This window comes from Papaver somniferum, chromosome 6, assembly GCF_003573695.1.
Source record: "Papaver somniferum cultivar HN1 chromosome 6, ASM357369v1, whole genome shotgun sequence".
Taxonomy (NCBI): domain Eukaryota; kingdom Viridiplantae; phylum Streptophyta; class Magnoliopsida; order Ranunculales; family Papaveraceae; genus Papaver; species Papaver somniferum.
This window is the reverse complement of record NC_039363.1, coordinates 53,102,830-53,124,608: the sequence shown is the minus strand read 5'-3', so window position 1 is coordinate 53,124,608 and position 21,779 is coordinate 53,102,830. Positions and strand designations below refer to the sequence as shown.

At 35.5% G+C, this 21,779-nt stretch overlaps 1 protein-coding gene across 1 annotated transcript; it reads right to left on the bottom strand.

Annotated features, from left to right (window-relative positions):
* Positions 1-4,400: 4,400 nt before the first annotated feature.
* Positions 4,401-16,593, bottom strand: LOC113287573 (phospholipid-transporting ATPase 2-like). The gene is made up of 25 exons (XM_026536363.1): positions 16,281-16,593; positions 15,036-15,252; positions 14,718-14,931; positions 14,138-14,254; positions 13,453-13,545; positions 13,174-13,348; positions 12,360-12,526; positions 11,843-11,947; positions 11,561-11,658; positions 11,326-11,468; positions 10,751-10,847; positions 10,427-10,536; positions 10,165-10,329; positions 9,467-9,621; positions 9,303-9,383; positions 9,037-9,157; positions 8,653-8,759; positions 8,075-8,206; positions 7,748-7,901; positions 7,326-7,443; positions 7,033-7,206; positions 6,815-6,866; positions 5,817-5,944; positions 5,523-5,673; positions 4,401-5,042 (listed from the first exon to the last, which is right to left on the bottom strand). The coding sequence occupies exons 2-25, from the start codon at positions 15,158-15,160 to the stop codon at positions 4,686-4,688; spliced, it is 3,339 nt and encodes a 1,112-aa protein (XP_026392148.1). The 5' UTR covers positions 15,161-15,252; positions 16,281-16,593; the 3' UTR covers positions 4,401-4,685.
* Positions 16,594-21,779: the final 5,186 nt, after the last annotated feature.

The window sequence follows — 21,779 nt, the reverse complement described above, 5'->3', positions numbered from 1 at the left end:
TTGACAAGATATAACAGCAGCCAATTATCAGCCCAAACAACCGTGCACTAAAAATAATATTTGGTACATAATACGTTCGGCATTAAAAATTTAGTTGTGTGCATTGTATATTAAATTATTTGTCATCATCACATAATCATCTGGCAATTTTCCCTTAACACTTCCCTGATAGCTCTTTCTTAGTTGCCCGTAGTCTGATATACAAGATCTTGAAATCTTGTCAAGTTGCATCATCACTTTAATAAACTTCCTTACCCGAAGATTAGTTGTATCCTTCTGAACTAGGTGACAAATCTTGATAGGAAAGCTATGGATAAAATTGTTCCCTTTGTAGGATGATGAAGAAGATCTTAAAGGCTTTTCTTCTCATTGATGCAAGCCTTGAAGGATATTGAATACTTTAGTTTTTTTAATTCTATTTTCTTTTTTTTATTAGAAGTTGTAATTTTGGGGTGTATTCTTTAGAGAAAGGGCTACTGATGGAGTGTTTTCACTCTATTGCTTTCAAGTCTAACAAAAACATCCCCAATGCAATGATCAAGGTCTTCAAATAGCATGATATCTTGGATTTAAGACATTTCCCACCTTCTTCTTTTTTTTTTGGCTAAGAAACGCCTATGCATTAACAAATGAGAGAATTACAAACATCTATAATTTCTTTCCTTACAAGACTGTCCAGTAAAGGAGGAAAACAAACCCAAATATCCTTAATGCAATGTTTTCTAGTCTGACTTGCAAGTCGGTCTGCTAGTTTGTTCTTAATACGCTTAATATACACAACATTATAATAACTACAACTAAGGTTGCACATGAGTTGGTATGGCCTGGTTTTCTGTTGGAACCGGTACCTGGGCCTGTACCTGGAAAACCAGTCTGGTTCCACTCCGGTACCGGGTTTTACCCATGAGCTATGTTATCATCTCCATCTAAACTCACTATACTCAAAAGATGTACAAAACCAATTACATTTGCATTGAATCATGCTTAAAAAAATACATTGAATTAATCAATTCACCACATGAGTTTAATCAAACATTCAAACCCTTTATTTTGCAGGGGATTTCAAAATCTGGGTCTCCTTTACTATATTGATTCATCTTATTTTTTATTCAAGTTACTCAAGAAAAGCACTATTGCATTCAGGTTGCAGACACAACCTTATATTCTTCTGCTACTTCAACTAACCAATCCACTAAGAACCTTCTCATGGTGACTTTTACATCTTCTTGTACTTTCTGATGTAATCTGCTTGTGGCCTTCTTTTGTTCTCAATCTACAATAAACCAAAAACTCATATCAAAAATCATATAAATAAATAAAATCTACGTGCATTACAATCAAGATCCCAAATTACAAATCAAAACCCCTGATTTTTACTTCCAAATCATTGAAAAATTAGTAAATCAGGATTCAAAAATCTTTTATTCGGTAAAATCAATAACTCCTATCTAAAATTAAGAAATGAAATCAACAGAAACCACAAATGAATCAAGATCCCCAATCATTATTATTACCTCAATTCTGAAACTACTTCATCTGCTAAAACTCCATCAGATAGCAGCAACAGGAGCAACACAATCATGTTTAGATAAACAAGTAAAAGAACAAGAGAAACAACATCTCAAACAAAACGAAGTTAAAGGAATCACTCCCTTTCACAGCATCAGCAGCAGCATCCGTTTTCACGGCAGTCGGAAAAAAAAGATGAGAAGAAGAAGAACCCAGCGATGAGGCTATCTTATAATCCCTATTACAATACCTAAATTGTAAGCTTAAGATTAATTTTTAGAGTTCTAATCAATGAATGGCTAAAAATTAAAGAGGTATTTGGTCCTGGACAAGCCGGGAATTTGCCGAGAACCGGTGCTTGTACCCGTCCTACACTGGTTCTCATTTCCATTCTCGTTCCTTTTACCTCCTCCCCCAGTTCCGGTTCTTTTTTTCCCGTTCTAGTCCGGTACACCGGGTTATTTGTGCAGCCTTAACTACAACTAGTGATTGAAAGCCGACAGTCATCCAAAATTCACTGCTTCTCGATCCCACATTATCACTACCTCCATTCACAAAATCCATCCATTGAAGGAAATCACTGACTTTTACATCTTCGATGCAAGAGTGAAGGTCATAAAAAAAGGATGACATGACTAACTGGCGGTAAAGGAGAAAGTCTAGATTAGACTTTCTCTATGACCTTGGATCTTAAGTCCACCTCATTTTCTTATCTCTAAATTTTTATCTTTATTTTTTCTTGTCATTTAGGGCATCTTCGATAAAGAGTGGAAATATTATTTTTTTTCATGACATATAGATCCCCATTTAGCATAAATTCATCTCCAATAGTTACGTCCAAAAACTAGGAGGGATGAAATACTAAATAAGGTGTTAAAGAAAGTATTAACTACACCTTCGGATTCACCCCCAGTTTTTATTTTTTATTTTTTTTAAGACAAAATATATTATCAAGATTCTTTTTGTTAGGGTTACTCATTAAAATTAATTTTCTTTTCGAATAATTATTTACATTAAAATTAAATTATTAAATTAATTTTCATAGATTAGGCATTACTATTTAAAAAGGAGTTGGAGCCCAGCTTGTTCTTAGGTTACCAACCAAAAGTTTTGCATGAGTATCATTAGTTTAAAACCTACTAGTTTAAATTATTTCCTACAAAAAATAATAATTAAATGATTAAAATTTTATTACATAAGATATTCTAAAGGTTAAATCCTATACTATTGGAGATAGTTTATTAGTTATAAGGTCATATATTTACTACATGTACAAACTCTCCTAAATAAAGGTTTTAATAACACTTCAACTTATGGTATTTTACACCCACTGTTGGAGATGTTCTAAGAATGACCTTCGCTTAGACTCTTTTTTGTCATCTATCATTATTCTTCTTGTGTCACTTAGTAATAAGCTTAAATGCTAGAGCATCGCTGCCACGGTGGGGAGGGCTGACCGAAGAAAAACGGCGCACCGCTTCAATTTCGAAAATTGTGTCTAAAGTGAAAGTATCACTTTTCCTGAAACGGAGGGAGTACATCGTTTTATTAGTTGTAACGGAAAATTAGTATTTTTTTTTTTGAATAGGAAAATATTATTTGAAGGCTCTAAAATTCAAGGGTTATATTGTTTAGGAATGTAGCATTCCCAGTCTTTACAATCGGGTAAATAAAACCTTAGCATAACTAATTCCCAATTATAAGCATTAACTTCTGACTGTCTTGTTCGATTAGACCTTATTCCCTTGACAGCGTGAATGTTCTTGCTAATTTTGATTCTTGTTTTGATCCATATTACCTGCATAGTTTCATTACAAACCTGGTTATTTCTGAATCTCGGTTTCTTAATCCACAGTTGGTATAAAGCACAGGAGTTACAGCTAGCCAAATAGTTGTTGATGGAGTTATGGAGGTAGATCCGGAGTGTGAAGGTTATGAAACCTTCTTCAATGACTATTCACAAGAATAGCCTAAATTTTGAAGGATACTTCAGAGTCTGAACAATGAAGTGATCCAATGGTGTTGCCGACGATTCTGTAGCCGAGTTGTCGTTGTTGTGGTGTGGTGTATGGCTCTTGTCCTCACCTTCTGTGAGAACCTTTTGTCGATGTTGATGTGAAACTTGCGTAACTGAATCATGTTGTTGACGATTCACAGATCCTAAGCTATCCTCAGTACTACTAATAAACTTAATTAAAAACCTAGAAGAAAACAGAAAAGCAGATACAAGTTGACGATTACGGTAACGGTAACTCTCCAACTGGTTGGCATAGTTCCGACTAAAATCTTTGTTCCTTGAATTCAGCTGCTTAAGTGGGGATGGAAGTTATGGTTGTTGGTGACGGTGCAGAACTGAATTGTTGGTGTAGCATTGTATTAGACGACAGTAATCAGCGCCTACGGAGTGATTCCAAGAGGGATGGCAGAGGCCGTAACCTGAGACTGTACTTAAAAAACGACTAAAACATGGTGTCGTAGCACACTTATTTATGGCTGCAACATGTGTTATATCCTTTGTGATGATTTGCATAATAACTTTGCATTCAATTTTCGAAAATTGTGCCTGAAATGATAAACACTTCCGGATTTTTCGTAAAAACTCTAGATCTGATTTTGTTGTTTATACTCATTGTGTAGATCTCTTTAAAATCTTCCAACGAGATAAAATTTGTAAAATTCCAAAGCACGAATTTTTAGATATGTTATATTCTAGTTTGCTTGTCAATTATACCCCTAAAAATAGGATACAATAGAATTATAATAATTAGACTAAAAGGGAGGAACATCGAAGATTTCGAGAAAAAATTATCAAATTGCACATTTGTGCTAGGTTTCATTTTACAAAAAAGTGGCCATAAAAAAGACTCCCTCCCTTCGGACCCTCCGGTTGGTCGGCCAAATTATTGCTTTATTGATCCAGTAATTCATCAGTTTACCTGGAACTGGTTGACAGAAGCTAGAAATTACATAAGATGTTCAGGATAAAACTATCGCAGATTCCACTATAAACATTTCGCATAAAAAAACAAACTAAAATATGTACAATCTCAATAGAACTACGAAGACTTTTTACTTTGCATATATCGCCGGAAAATATAAAGTACAAAATGAAGAAAAAAACTGGATTGATATAGACGGCTTCGTTCCAACTTCAAAAATCACTTGTGTGTGAAGAGTTAATTGTCTTTGCAGTTGCTTGAATAGCTAGAAGATAATCTGGATTGAGAAGACTGAAAAAAATCAAATGGTGTTGTTTTTGGCACAGCTAAACCACCTAGTGATCTTCGTGTAGCTGTTGGTGAATCTGCGAGTAATGGTTCGTATACCGGGTTTCTAATTCTGGGTTGAGTTATAGACAATGGGATCACTTCTTTCTCCATTGGTCTTATTTGTGGTTCCACATTTCCTAGGTTCAAGATTGTTCCTGCACCCATTCTCTCTGCTTGTTGAAGTATATTAATTGCGCTTGATCTATATGTATATCGAAAGTACTTGAGAGCTAACACTGGACCCATTCCTGCCACCACTACTAGCTGAGAAACACAAGGTTAAAGTTCTCATCAGTATACAGGACTTCTTAAAAGCGAGAAACACTTAACATTAGAACTGTCCAGGGGCAAGAGCCGAGGCTATAACGAACCACTAATGAACAGAAATGGATATAAATTGACTCAAACACTGACCCAATTATAAGATGGGTGAGGGAAGGATCTACACTCTGGGGGGTATGCAATAGAGTTTGAGGACAATAGGGAGTTTTACTCTATAGAACACCAAAAGTAAAGATCTCGTGCTTTCCTCATCCATATTAGAAGGCAGTAAACATGGCAGTATAAAATGATGTTTTTTAGTTGGAACAATTTTTTATTTTTTTTTTACAGAACTTGAAGATGGCCAAACTACCTCAGATAGCATAAACATGTAGGAGAGCTAAAACTACACTAAAAGTCTAAAACACTTGAATGGTAAGCATATAAGAAAAATAAAAGAGTTTGGGTGGTAGAACTACTCACAAACATTGTTATCCAGTAAGATGGTTGTCTACAGAGTCGGAACATGATAGTGTACATTGTAGTAGATGGTAAGGTACTCAAGATTAAGTTGATGACGTAGAAGCCAACTAGGTTACCCCATATTGCAAGATGTTGCAAAACTGTGAAGGAGCTACACGTGTGAAAAGAAAACAAATTCTTATGGGTCAGTTGAAAAATTAAACTACATTTTTTGACTTAAGATTCATCATGATGGATGATTGAGGAAATCATACATAAAGATGTAATATATATATTGGTGAAGTGGACACTTACTTTGTCTCCATTGTTACAACAAAAGCCTGCAACCAAATACATCCAGAGAGTGCGACCATCGAAAGTTCTTCCGTTTCACTTTTTTCATTGGCATAAACGTGAATACTAATCAAGAAGACAACAAGCGCCTGCAATAAAATTCCGTTATCAGCTGAACCAGCAAAGACAAAAGCCAAGAAATTAAAAATTTGAGATGAGCAGATGAAAGCTATTTCTGCCTTATATTTTTTCTTCTGTTTGAGTAGTTATACACACTTCACTTCCTCATTTCTCGCTACAGTAAAAGATCGTACTGAACTTATGCTGATTCTTTACAAAGTTAAAACAGGTCATTTTACACTTTAATCGTCTCTATTCATTGGTTTACATTCAGATTTATGAATTGGAATTTGCAAGTATAACCACAAAGCTGTGTAACAACTAACAATGACACGCGAGATTTTATATTTGAACTGTGTCCGTAAGTATTGAGACACACGCATGTCCGTACGGCAGGACATGGCTCACACTGTAGCTAAAGCAAAGAGAAGAAGAAAAAGAAAGGAAAAATGCGAGAAGAAGAAAGAAAGAAAAAGAAGGAAGAGGAATAAAGGAGATTATGAGATTCAAATTCTTTTCATCTTCATTTTACTGTGCTGAGAGATGGGTGGGAGAGAAGAAAGGAGAAACCTTAAAAGTTATTATTAAGCCTGTCTGATCCAACCCAACCATCTCCATTCTACTTGGGCCAGTTTAGGAACTATGGTTCTATTATTTCCCATTATAATTTTCATTAAATTTGAAGCTCTATATTGTGTATACTGTGTCCCCGCTTCTTTGTTTTTTTGAGTTGTCGTGTCAAAGTACCGCATTGGACACATGACACCGACACCCGTGTTTGTGTCGTCGTTCCACAACCACAAGTAAAAAGCTATAGCCACATTACATAACCATATGAAATTGCAATACTCAGAGCACCTTTAGTATGTATCCCAAGACAAGAATGTAACTGCACTTACATGAAATAGAGAACGCCCAAACCATCCCGCAAATGTACTTGGATTTAAAAGCCTGGTTGTAAGAGTAATATACACGATTAGGTCAGATACCAGATGGATAGTTATAAGCTTGAGATGATGTGCAATATTGCTCATAATCCAACAAAAGCAACTAAAATTAAATCAAATAAAAAAAATTATGATCAAAATAAAGAAATGACAGATGAAAAACTACCAACCTTCCAGCCTGGCAATAAAATAAAATTTGTGGGTTATGCATCACAGTTTTTTCACTAAGATCTTTGTCCAACACACTGACTAGGACAGGGACACTAGTGTAGAAAACATTGTATGCCATCAGACTGAATGAGTTAAATAAACTGGTTCCTGAGATACCTGAAATGAAAGAAAAACTGAACTCTCTAGTGTAAGTATTGGAACACTTGAGACTCGTCATATTACGATATTATATGACTGAAAGAAGAAGCAAAATCGAAGACAAAACAAAGAAACTAATAGTATAGGAACTCACAAGATCTGAATAAAGCACAACAACAATGATTTGTAAAAGGAATATTGGGACAAAAATGCCGTTCGGTTGTAGGAGTACCGCCCATGGACAAGTATCAATCTTTTAAGAAACCTAAACTCTGCAAATTAATTAAGTAACAAATTTGATTATAACATTAAGCAAGTAATTTCATTTACAATGCCTAACTTATGAACATACAAAATTTCTTAGTTTCAATGACTAGGTTTTTACACCGTGCAATGTGGATGGTAAGAACTCTCCGCAGTATAACAAGAAATATACTAATTTAGGGATAATGGTGTTGGCTTCCCCTTGTGACTAGTTGTAGGCTTTGGGAAACAGAATAAAAGAGAGACATCTGCATTTCTTAGTTCCTAGCTTATGTCAAAGTCATTAATTGAGCATCATTAATAGGAACTTACTCCCGATGCTATAGTCAGCAGCCCTAGCCGCTTGCATTCCTTCTCTCCCACTAATTCCTACTCCTATATCAGCCTGTTGTATCATCCTCACATCATTTCCCCCATCACCAATAGCCAATGTCCTATAGTCACATGATTTCAGGAGCTCTACAAGCTGTACCAATTCAACAGAATATTAATTCATTGTGAATACTGTATATTGCAACATAAAATTCTTAAAGATGGAACTAAACAAAATGCTGGATTGCAACATATCAAAATAGCTACTGTTACAGCCTTACAAGTTTCTATTATGATAAGAAGGTGACAATAATATGCAAGATGTACCTGGGCTTTTTGTGATGGTGTTACACGGCAGCAGATGGCTGTCCTAGACAGTATTGCTAATTCAGTAAACGCTTTTCTATAGTGCTTAAGAACGATTTCAAGAGCCCATCCATCAACAACAAATGCGACATCCTGCTTGGAACAAGACAATAAAAGTTATAAATCCTAAGAGAAGCATGGCCTCCAACAAAGATAACCAAAAACAATTTCGTTAATTACGCTCAAAGCCGGAAAAATTTAACAAGATACCAATATAACCAACTACGTCACCAACAGAGAACAGCTTTAGAGTTTAGAGAACACTCATGACTCTATTTTCAGCAATATCTGCAAGCCCGAAAAGTGCAAACTAGGTCTGCTATAGAATACAGAACAGGCAACAATATCTAAGTTCAGTATCCGAAATTCAACACAAGGACACCTCGACTTTTGTGTTGTGTCACAGTGACAACCAAAGTGGAAACCCCTAAGTATAATAAAGAACAATGAGCACCTCACATTCTTCAAAGACATGCGTATTGTCAACAATGTCAAACTAATGCTGAGTGCTGACCCTGCTGGGGGAGTTATTATTGTACCTTAGGCTCTGAAGTAGTTATCCTCATTGTAAGTAACACACGCTCTAAGCTTCTGGAAACTTCATCTACTGTTTTCCCATTAATCATCAGAAGTTGGCCTCTTGGTTCTGTCAACAAAACCAGCAACGAAACTTTTCACGTTACATGAAAGATATTAGTCTATGGATGGCTTTCAAGTGTCAAAATATTGGTTCCCAAATTATCGAAGTTTATGCATGTGTTAGTGTCAAATGCTCAGTTGACACATTAATCCACAATAAGTATATTTCTGTTTATCTAATACAAACACTATTTTACATCCAAAATTAAGAGAGACTAAAAAAGTCGACGAAACACTAAATCGCCATGCACAGCATCAAAAATTAGGTCATATCTTAAATCTACCTGGGGAGATGAAATTGCATAGTAGTGCAGTTTGTATTGCTGTATTCTGCTTATCACCAGTCGACATCCAAAAGTTGATACCTGCCTTCCTAAGGGTCTCAATTGTCTCGGGAACCCCATCCTGAAAATCATATTGAAAGAAATCTAGTTATAAATCACAACACAAGGACTAACAGTATCATTATGAGGACATATACCCGCACAACAGTTCCATAACTTTTTGCAACGTTACACTACAAGAAATAAAGAACAAAAGAAAAAGGTACCTGTAGTTTATCCTCTATTGCTGTTATACCAAGGATCTCAAGGTCGTGCTCCAACCTTTGGCAAACCTCAGCCTGTCTCCACTGAATTAACAGTGAATTCACAGAAGTGTTAATTGTTACTTATACACAAATAATATACCTGGAAGCTAAATGTGCTGTCTTACCTCTCTGTCAGTCAAAGTACTGTTCGCCTCTTTATATATCAAAGACCATGAATTATATTCGTCTTCCTCTAACTCACGCCAAGCCAAACATAAGGTACGCAGACCTAATTGAGAATACTGTTCCACGGCTTCAACGAAATTCCTTATTGCTTGCCCTGAAGACTAAGAATTAGCTGATACTAGCATGCAGACAACGAACAAATTAAGTTTGCAAAGCAACAAGTATGGAATATATATATGTAAGTATCTTCATTCTAAGAATATAATTAGAACTTATGACCCTCAAGGCCTGAACTATGTAATGGTGAATAAACAGGGTCAGATGCCAGCACTCTTAATGTTGATATAAAATCTTGGTACTCCGCATAACAACCTTGACCAGTTATCAGCTAATTGGTTACCAAGAAAAAGCTAGTTCTTCTCACAGCGAGCTAAACAAATAGTTCTCCAAGAACATTTCCATACATCAGCTTGTTAAACTAGTATAGATGTGACGCAGACAAATAACAACACCGCATATGCAGCGAAAAAACTAGACATAATAGCTCCTAGCTTGAGCACAACAGGAAGTCTAAGCATGGGCTAAGGCCAGTTAGGATAGATGCTGACGTGATCATTTCGAAGCATATTTCTTACAACTGTTCAATTCCAATTACTGGTCAAAAACCAAATTACATAAAGATACACGCCGCAGTTACCAGAAGATGCACAAGGAAGAATAGCTTCATCTGCTCCTTTTGACAAAAGGATAATCTTTCCAGTCTTGCAATCCTTTACAACGACTGACATCCTCTTCCTATCAGATGTGAACTCTAGAGTATCCAGTACTTCAAACTGTAGGATTGAGCCATTAAAATTGATTTCTGGAAAACATCAAACAACATGAAGATAGTTACCACCTGCATGAATTCAAATGCACGAGACAGATAAAGAAATTGGACAACAAAGTGATATCCATACCTAGAATGTTTGAGTTCTTGTTGACAAAAACCATATGCAAATGAGCAGCAGCATTAACAAGAGCATCCTCGTCCTGTGATTGTGCCTTATAAGTGATTTCCCCACTTTTGCTACATATATCAGACGAAGTAAACAGGGCCGCAAATCAATAAGTTCACAGATACAGACAAGGTGATGTGACAATAATATTCATAATTCTGAGTTAGAGATGCTTTTGAGCTCAACATAAGTTGGATAGCAAAGGACCACACGTTCAGGCTTGTAATATGATCCCGGATTCATATAGAAAAGATAGAAGAATATGCTATCAAGATGAAAAATTACCTTTTTATAGGAATTACGGTATTGCAAATTGCCATGACTGTAAGGAATCGAATAACATCAGGGTTACTATTTGCAACAGCATTCAGCAACTCAATATCTGCAGAATGATTTGGACAAATAAATAAAATCCTTAAAGTCAAAATTAGATGTTACGTATATCTGTTCTAACTTAGGATACCTAGGGTATTGATGTGACCGGAAAAAAAATCAAACAGCTTTTTATGAAAATCAATCCCAAAAATGGTAAGCCTATTGAACAAAAAGTAATCAAATGATCACTTCCAACAGCAAAATTTGCTGTACTAGGAAATGCGGGGAGTGGCTAAGGTTTCAAGTTTAAGGATGAAAAAAATCAAGAACTGTGTACATAATAGTAGGACACCTACACATTGGTAAATGATTTTTTTTTAAATTGAAAGCAGTACAGCATTTTACACAACAAATAGCTTCCAGTATCCAAAATATGATTCATCAAAGCTGGAATATTCACAACGTTTTCAGGTAAAACATAAATTTATGTCATGAGGTAGAAAAAAACAGATGCTATAAAATGTAATTGAGATAATAAAGCAAACCTTTTAAGGCATCTGCACTCTCATTCCCATATAATGTGCCACTAATACAGCATCTTTTGAAAATCATCTTGTTCTCAGTTAGGGTCCCAGTTTTATCAGTCAAAATGTACTCAACTTGTCCTAAATCCTCACTTATCGCCGTGCTGCAAAGAGCAAGAACACAAAATGACCAACATACCAAAAAGGAAATAGACTTAAATTATTGTTCCTAGGTCCTCTCCTTTGAATTCCTTACTTTGTTGCATGGGGTGGAGTGCTGGTTTCTTGATCATACATCTCCTTGTCCCAGTCTATAAACTTCGCATATAAACTCTTCACGAGATCTAGAGATACCTGCCATGACAAGATTTCCTTCATATGTAATCCTAACATAGAAATGAACTTTCTAGTATGTTAAGAGCCGTTCGCTTAGCAAACATGAATCTATATCTCTTTTCACATTTTGAAAGATTTTGGCAAACCATGCTAGTGAAAAATTACCAAAAAGAATCATGACTGGCATGGTACAACAGCTCACCTTTATGGATATAGGGATCATGATAGAACATAAAAGCTCGAAGCGCAGAGGAATGACCAGAAGTTCATACCAGGGAGCTTCAACTGGATATTCAACATACCATTGCTACAGGGAACAGGATAACAGGTAAATATTACTACATATTAAAACGAAAGGCTTATGTCAAGGAATTAAGAGAACTACATCAGAAAAATAAAGAAACAACGAAATCTTCAAATACAATAATATCCTTCCGTGACTAAGAACTGAAGCATCAATGAGACATACACATAAAAGAATTCAGCAACAAGGAAAAAAACACACACTAACACGAGATAGTTCCCCTAGCAACATAACCATAAAATCGATCCAAGAAAGTGGGAAAATTTTGTTGGAAATGCCTGAGAAAAATGAATCACTAACAGGTCTCTCCGGGAGATTCTAGTGAAAAGTTTCAAGGAATACAATGCACAGGGAATGGGTTAGTGTATGGTTTGCTACAGTAGCTCGGAATAATTGAATGAAGCTTGAAACTAACCTTTCGTGCTTCGCTATCCTTCCAGACATTACCAGATATGCCTAAAACAATTACAACCACTATTTGGAACAAAAATATTGCCCCTGTTAACTTGTCAATCATTGCGTCCATAGCTGTAAGTTTTGGTTCAGCTATACCTCTACTCATACCCAATTTGGTTTCGTTGCCTGAAGAATAAGATGAAGGCATCACCATGATCAATATAATTCAAAACACGGGCGCAACACAAAATTACCAAATTGGCATTTCAGCAGCTACTGCAACATAGGAATAGGGAAGCATACAGAGTTGTAAAACTGTATTGCGATTCATAAAAGTCATGAATCGTTTCTTCTCGAGATTCTGGTTTGTCTGTTGAACAATCTCTGACACCCACTTTTGACAACCATTTGCTTTATCAAGGTATGCATTTCAAGGTCCAATTTATTCTCCCATAAAGTGATGCACTTAAGCAATAATAAATTTATATCTTGTGACTCCTGATCGCATAAGGAAACAGGGATTACAGTACTCAACCCACTCTGATTGGTCGATCTTGTCTGCACACCCATGCAAACTAGCAACAAAGATTGCTTTAAAGAGAGAAAAAAGGATTCCCATAGAAATTGCTAATTCCGTCAATTATTTATCTTCCTTATTCACAAATCTCAATCACCACTCCCCTAGCACAAGGATTTCCTCCAATCAGTTCTTTACAAAGTAATTTGCGCGTCGAGTTTCGTTAATTTTCTCTTCAGTTCTTACAATTAAATAGTGTCAAAAACTTTCAAGAAGAACAGATTGAGATCGAGACAGATCAAAATAACAGACTTGCCTGTATATACAGCTACTCCACATGCCCACTCTGTATTCCGCAAGTAACATGACTGAAGTAGCGTGTTATTAATGGTTAAGGGGCACAAGTCATTGTCAATAAAAGGAGGAAACAATCTCAGATTTGCATCAAATCTTCTAATGTCTTTATCTGGATTGGGACACTCGATGACACCCTGCATATGAGACAATAAATTCATGGACAGATCAGAAGCTTCACATGAAATGAAATCTCAAGTCAGACAACTTGGGGAAAAAGAGGTGTCAAAGAAAATCTCGCCTTCATTTTGTGCAATAGTTCAGATGCGAGACCCATGCAAGCAGAGGGTATAACTCTTGTCTTCAAATCCGTCTCCCCATCTAAGGCAGCAGTCTGCAAATGTTATGTTTTAAAAATTTTACGAAGCATTATATCATAAAAGAAGTCTAGCATAACTCTAGCTTCATCTGAGGAACATGGAACTATTCAAGCATAAGCATAAAAAGTTAAACATCCTCAAGTTCCCTGCACCAAATTCACCAAAAGCGTACATTATGAAATTACTTTCACTTGGTTCTCTTTTATAACTGATAACTTGAATAAAAGAGACCCAAGAGAAGGGTTTGGAAGATGAACTAAACAGTGAAACAATTTCTGATTAGAAGATCAACTGAAACATGGTTAACAGAAAAATATATAAGGAATTTGTTCGAAAATTGACATAGTAAACTCTCAAATGATTCAAGGAATAGAACTTCAATTTCAAATAAAAATGCAAAATCGTAATGTATATGTTTTCAGTCAGAAAAAGGGTAAGTACAATAGCAAGGTAGGTGATTATTCACTATTGGATCTTCAGCGTAGTTCTTAAAAACATTTGATGAAAACGACCAGCAAGGATAAAACCAAATGTGTAAAGCAAACAGTACTCTAAAGAAAAAAAGAAAAAGAAACTGGCCATTGAAATGATAGAAACTATAATTACCTCAATATAGCAGACGCCTTGTGGATCAGAAGTACCAAGTAAAACAAGATCACATGGGACTTCATCGTTCTCACGAAGCCACACTATGTTACCAACACAAATGTCTTGTGCTTGAACCTAAACCAACAAAATATCGACATAAAGAGAGATGTGTTGAAAGAATTTGATTAAGGGAATCTAGGAAGTGGGGCAGGTAAGAGCGAAAGGCCTAACCTTAGCGTCGCAACAAAAAAAATTACAGTAAAATTTAAGACGGTAAAGATGAGACATGTAGGAGTCAACAAATCCACAGAGGGTGGTTCCTTTAGCTAACAACTAAAATAATAAGAAAATTATACTACAATTAGTACATAAGAAGGTTGCAATCTATATATTCTTATCGGTAAATTATGGTGTTACGACTTCAACCTTAGGTCGCGGGTGTTAGTATTACCACCCATCGACTTTATCTCCCTACTAGCGAGGGATGTACAAGAAGGTTGCAATTAATATTTCAATACTAGTAAAAGCCGTTAGAAAATAACATTGCTGCAATTTTTTCTCTCACAAAAAGAAAGAGACTGAGATACGATTTTCATACATGTTGTTTTATCCCTTGCTTTACAACCCATACATCTTTCTCGTTTGCTTTCTTGTCAGATTGGTATCTATTGTAGTCATCCCAGGCCTCTTTGGTCGCTGAGACTGAAAAGATAAAAATAAGGGGACCCCATGTACTTGCAGGATTTACCGGAGTTATAAGTGACCATAGCTGGAGGCATGCAATCAGCAAAAAGTACTGGTTCATGAAACGACTGAAAAATAAATAAAGACATTAGGGAGGAATTCCAAGCAAAAAGATAAGCATGGTAAATCAAAGTGAACATTAAGACAAACAACAGAACAAAGTAAGCATCACCTGAACTGTTCCCATAGATTTTTAGGCAGGAAATTCCATATGGTATACTTTCTATTTGATACGCGGTTGTCACAATACAGATCTTGAGACAAATCATTGTCATTGATGTACACATAACGCTTCATTGTAAATTTAGAAGCGTCTGATCATGTTATGTCAGTCGACACACATTTGAGCAGGTTGCAGAAAAATGACAAACTTAGAAGAGTCTCGCATCCTGTAAGAAAATTTAATTTCTCAAATATATATATCAGTTAAAATACATTAAGACAAATGGTATGAGAAAAAGGATATCCACATGCACATATGCATACAAGTATTGATATTCGTTTGAAACATATAAACCATCACCAAAAACTATACTTCGATAAATCTTTGTATGGAAGTCTGACCATGAGTAGAATCCATGTAGCAAGCCATTAACATGTGCTAATCTATGAAAATATGCGTGATCCAAACTCTCGTGCCCAAAATACACATATATAATTTTTCATCAATTTTGTGGTCATGAACTAATTATTTGACTAATGATTTTTTAACTTACAGTAATTTTTTTACAGTTGAATGTAAATGTCCACCAAAGAAAGCCGTTCTTATCAAATATCAACCCATTATAGTAGGTCACTCAATTCTCAAAATCCCTTTTCCTAAATTACTCGACCTTCCAGATGAATATGAATTTGACACAAGACCTATATATGAAAATGTCTAGCAAAGGAAGTAGTTGTTAACTCTACAAACACATTTAACATGTAAAGAATGTTAAACCTACTGAATTTTGACTCCCTGTCCTATCACAACTTCAGAGGAATCAGATTACACTGACAACTAGATTATATAACCAAACAAGTTTCTCCTAAGTTAAGTACTATTTCCCAATTGCATCAATTCCCTTAAGAAGTTCCAATATAATCCTACAAATTCAAATGTCATAAACACATTTTCCAGCTGCAATCAACGAAAATGTAGTTTTCTCGCATCCACACTACAAAATCTGCTTAACTCAATAAGAAAAGTATTACAAACTTCAGAATACATCGTCTACAAAATTTCCACATCCAACAACATTTAGCTACATATAATATGTATCAAACTAAGTTTTAAGAAGTAATTTTAATTATCTGTCAGTGGTGATGATTAAATTTCTGAAAATGCAATGAGAAATATAAGATTAAGATTGCGAAAACCTAACAGAACAATCTAAGAGATCTTAAATGAATAAAAATATGGAGAAGATAATCGTACCGAGTTGAAGATGATGTTTTAATTATTCTTGATTCACAAAAATACTGATGATCGGATAGAGATTATACTTGATTTGATTTAATGGGAATTGAAAAAACGAAGAAAATTTTACACTCCAAATTCGTCGGTACCTCGAAAGTTCCTCGACAATAAGTCTTTTTTTTTTTTTTTTTTCTGCTGCTTCTTTCTCGTTTGGTGGTGCAAGAAAGGTCAAGCACACTTCTTAATTATTTAATTTGTTTTGTTTCCGTTTGAATGAATCTGAGATAAATGTGTAAATCGAAAATTATTTTATTGAAAGAAAGCAAACTATTTTCTTGAAAGAAAGCAAACATATGAGAAATTTTCTTTGCTTTAAGAAAAAAAAATAAAAAAAATTGAGAGTTAGGAGAAGCACGTGCAATGTCACGTGATCTTGTGTTAGAATCTATGAATGAAATATGCGTTATGGCGTTATGCCATAGACCAAGAGCTTCTAAGGAGAATATGTGTGTATGTTGACAACGACAATACTTTTGCTCCAATGAGCGCTCAGAATCTCACTCTGGAGGATAAAAAGTGTACCGAGGTTGTCTGTAATTCTCGATTTGCAGGCTAATTGTGACAGCACTACTATTTATTGATATATTTTGTTTTGCTCTTGAATGCATGAACATGACAGCACCATTCAAATAAACTAGATGGCAATGGATGGGGGTCGACGAAGAAAATAAAGCTCATAAAACCGAATAAGCAATAAATGAGCCCAATTAAGTTTTGTATGTAATTTATCGACCGAATTAATTTATCGACCGAATCCCGAAGTCATTTAGATTTTTAACTTTTTTTTTAATGCTAAAAATGAATTTTTATTAACTGAATGCGTTTATATTGTCTTGTAAAGGATGACTCTCCATTATGCTAGGAGGTTTATCAAACCATACCCAAGTGACACCAAACTTCATGTTGAATTTAGCTAATTCATATCAGCAGGTTTATTACGATATCTAGGAATAAAATAACATACCCAATATGAGATAGTTTTTAAGCAATCATTGACATCTAACTGAATGGTTTCATTTTGACTTTTAACATACGACAGCTTTCATTTTGATTTTTAACATACGACAGCTTAAAGATGAATGTTGTATTGGTGTTTCGTTAAAATACCATTTCTCGTTTCTTTTAAAAGTATATATATTACAAATCCTTCTTATACCTAATTAACTGGTGATTTTAGCCATACATATTAAAAAATTCGAGAAATATCGCGAGAAAGGATGTTGTGGAAACTGGCTTGTCATTTTACTATTGGGATTATAAACGGCTAGAATGGATCCAGGAAATTGACTCTGTTCCTTCTAACCAAACACGCCACAAATTAGGTATCTAGATTACGGTCTGCTAGTTCACCGTTGAGATTATATATGGATCCCACTATTTTTCTCATGTGAGAAATTTGTCGGGATTTACGGTCGATAAATCTAGCATTTTCATAGCTAATTAATACAATGTGCCACAAAGTTCAAAAAAATGGGGAAGAAAAACAATGTGCCTCAGCTCCACCTTTAGTTCAGAGATTATATGCTGCTATACTTAGCACAATTTGAGTCGGGATCTAAAAGTTAGAGAGATTCAGAGGAGATTAAGGAGAGGAAAGAGAATAGACGAAAAGAAGAAGAAGAAAAAAAAAAGAGAAATCGGGTTCGAGATGAACACATCCACAATAGGATATTTCATTAATCATGTCTCGGATAGTTTTTCTTACACAATAAATAACTCACAATCCAACCTAATAGCAACCGTTCTTGGAGAGATAAATGTCGGCATATACTAAATCCTAACCAAGGAAAATACTACTATACTCGTACATTTTTAATAGAAAGGGGCATCCCTCTCACCCCACCCCAACCCCTTCCTAATGGGAAACTTTGCTATATGACATTACCTCACCCTCAAAAGTTGTCCTTGTCCTCAAGGATATAAGTAGGAAAATACATGCCATGAAACGAGGGTAATGAGATGTGATATTGGCCTTGTCCTCCTGTGTAGCATTCTCAAGAGATGACTATGCCCACTGAATGAGTAGTTGCAACACTTCTCTGTCATATCTAATAATTGTCATGGATCCCAATGCATATTCACGTTGCATAATAATTTGTCCCTCATGGAAAACTGGTGATGGGATGTGAGTTTGACCAATCTGTTTCTTCAGTTGTAAGACATGGAAAACTGGGTGAATCCGAGTATTGTAAGCCAGTCACCCAGTTTTCTGTAAAATGGGAAACGAATCATCCTGGCATAGAGATTGAACAGAGCCACGGAAGCTTGTTTGCATGGCGCCAATTTCAGGCACACTATGTCACCAACCTCAAATGATCTATCAGTTCTTCTCTTCTCTGCAAAGTGTTTCATTCTGTCTTGAGCCTTATGCAGTGTCTCCTTGAGAGCATCAAGCATAGCATCCCTTTCCTTCAAATAGTCTTCTACTGCATCAATATAAGTGACAATATGTTGGAAATGTCATGTGCGGTAGATTATAGCCATAAAAAAACTTTGAATGAGTCATCTTCATGCTAGTGTGGTAGCTAGTTCTACACCACATTTTGCTATATATGTCCATTGAAACCAGTTCTTAGGTTGTTGACCTGTGATACATCTCAAGTAGTTCTCTAAACAAAAATTCACGCCCTCTATGTTTTCCCATGAGTTTGTGTATGATAAGATGTACTCAGGTTTAAACTGGTACCCAAAGCCTTAAAAAGGTCATGTCAAAAAGAACTAGTGGATACTCTGTCCCTGTTAGATGCAATGGAGGCTGGCACCCATGCAATTTAAATACTTAATTCAAGAAAACCTTATCCAATGTAGCTAATGTATAAGGATGTTGTAACCTAATAAGGTTATACCTAATCAGCCTGTCCACCACCATAAAAATGGCACTCTTCCTCTCACTCATAGGTAATCCTTTTATGAAATTCGTAATTATGTGTTTCCAAGCTTGGTCAAGGATAGGTAATGGATGTAGGAGTCCACCAGGAAATTTGTGGTCGTTCTTATTTATCTGACATATATCACATGAAGAAACAAAAGAAAGTACATCTTTTTTCATACCTAGCCATTAGAAGTAACACTTATACCTCAGATAAATGGCTTGGATACCTGAGTGTCCTCTCACTGCAGAAGTATGAACTGATTCTAAGACAATGAGCCTGATATTTCCAATATTACCCACATATAATCTGTTCGTGTACGTAACCACTTCATCTGTATATATGTAATGTTCTTTAGTTGTATGAGAGACAAGAAAGTTAAATTATTTGGCTTTAGTATCTTGAGAGTAACTGTTCACTAACTCTTGCAGTTAGGCATAAATAAAGTCGTAGCACTGCAACTAGCCACTTCATGGGGTCTTATGGAGAGAGCATTTGCTACCACATCCTCTACTCTCTTTATGTACTTGATATCATAGTCAAATCCTAGCAATTTCATCAACTATCTTTGTTGTAGTACTATAGTGATTTTCTATTCTAAAAATACTTGATTCTTTGGTGGTTTGTCTGTATAAAAAATTTCCCATGCCTTGTAGGTCGTGTCTCCACTTATAGTAACTGTCATTGTTACATCTAACAACTTCTTTTTATAAGTAGATGGTGTTACTGTTCTTAGGCCTAAAGGTTTTCTTTAAAAAAAAAATGGGTTTACTTACTTGAGTCAAGACAGCTCCAATACATGTATTACTAGCATCTCTCCGCAGTAAATTGCTTGGAAAAATCTGGTAAGGCCATAACTGAAGTGTTGGTCATGGCCATCTTGAGTTGTTCAAATACCCTAGTTGCATCATCAGTCCATAAGAATGAGTTGTTCTTCAAAGGTTGGTTGCCTGCAAATGGAACCATACCCTTGCACAAACTTTCTGTAATATCATGTGAGGAAATCCTCTTAGCTCTCTATGATTAGTTGGTAGTGGCCAATCCTCCATACTTGCAATCTTGCTAGGATCTGCAACCACTTCATCCGCTGTCACAATATGGCCTAAATACTATAATGATGTTTGGATGGAAAAGCACTTTGAGTGTTAGCATACTACTGATTTCTTCTTAGCAAAGAGAAAGTTATTTGGAAATGTTTTAGGTGATCTTGTAAAGTAGAGTTGTAGATTAATATGTCATCAAAAAATATTAGAATGAACTTTCTTAAGTACGGTTGAAAAACTTCAGTCATTAAGGCTTGGAAGGTAGCTGAAGCATTATGAATCCCAAATGGCATTACTTTGAACTCCTAATCCCCATTGTGAGTCCTGAATGCAGTCTTATGTACATCTAGATCGTACACTATAATATGTTGATATCCAACCCTAAGATCAATTTTAGAACATATGTTGCACCCATGGAGCTCATCTAATAACTCATCAATGATGGGAATTGGAAATTTATCCTTGACAGTCATGTCACCGAGCCTCCTATAGTCCACACAAAACCTCCATGAGTTATATTTCTTCTTTACCAACAAAATGGGTGAAGCAAATGGGATGTGACTTAGTTGAATGATCCCATAATGTAACATCTTCTTAACCAATTGCTCTACAACCCCTTTTTGTATGTATGGACATTTATATAGCCTTAAATTGATAGGTTCCGAGTTCGGCTTAAGGGGAATGGTGTGATCTAGGTTTGTTGGTGGTGGTAATTTCTTGGGCTCATCAAACACATCTTGAAATTCTTGTAGAAGTGATGAAATGGATGTAGGTATTGAAGGTGGAATTTCAGAAAGTGATATTGAAGACTATCACACCCTCCCAATGGTAACATCCTAAAATCCTCAGAAAACTTGTACCATTGCATCGACCATTGAAGTTGAGAACAAATGCCAGTGTTGATAGTTATTAGTCGTTGTAACCAACATGAGTTATAGGTTTTATGTTGCATCCCAAAGTCTTGGTCAGGGTACAATTAATGAAGTTGTGTGTACTTATATTGTCTATAAGAATAAAAATTTATGTTTCTTTATGCCTCCTGAGATTCTAGGGTATGTCCATTCATATTACCAGTGAGAGTATGAAGAGATATATCCATGTCAGACTCCATTAGAGATTCCACATCCTCTTCATAAGTTTCTTATTTTACCTCTTTAGAAGACCCTTGATGATCAACTTGTATAATAAATAATTGTTGTCTTCCTTTACATAAATGACCATGTTTGTATATAACATCACAATTATAACAAATTCATTTTTCCCTTCCCATCCTCATTTACTCTTATATAAACCTTTTAATGGGTGGTAGCGGTGGATTATATTTTGATGTGGTGATACCAGATTTAGGAGTGAAATAAATAGGTGATGAAGGAGTGGTTGTAGTTTAAATGGTTACAAGAGGAAAGGTAGAAGTAGACTAGGGTCTCTTATGAGTGAAGGAATTAGCAAAAGACATATCGTAAGGTTTCACAGTTTTAGCTTGTATTGAACATTTATGTTCTTGCATCCTAGCCATAAGATATGCTTGAATTAATGTAACATGG

Coding starts and splice junctions, on each gene's coding strand:
- LOC113287573 (XM_026536363.1), bottom strand. CDS start 15,160: ATGAAGCGTTATGTGTACATCAATGACAATGATTTGTCTCAAGATCTG. Junction 11,469..11,560: donor ACTCCACCCCATGCAACAAA/GTAAGGAATTCA, acceptor TGCTCTTTGCAG/CACGGCGATAAGTGAGGATT. Junction 8,760..9,036: donor ATGCAATTTCATCTCCCCAG/GTAGATTTAAGA, acceptor TTTTGTTGACAG/AACCAAGAGGCCAACTTCTG.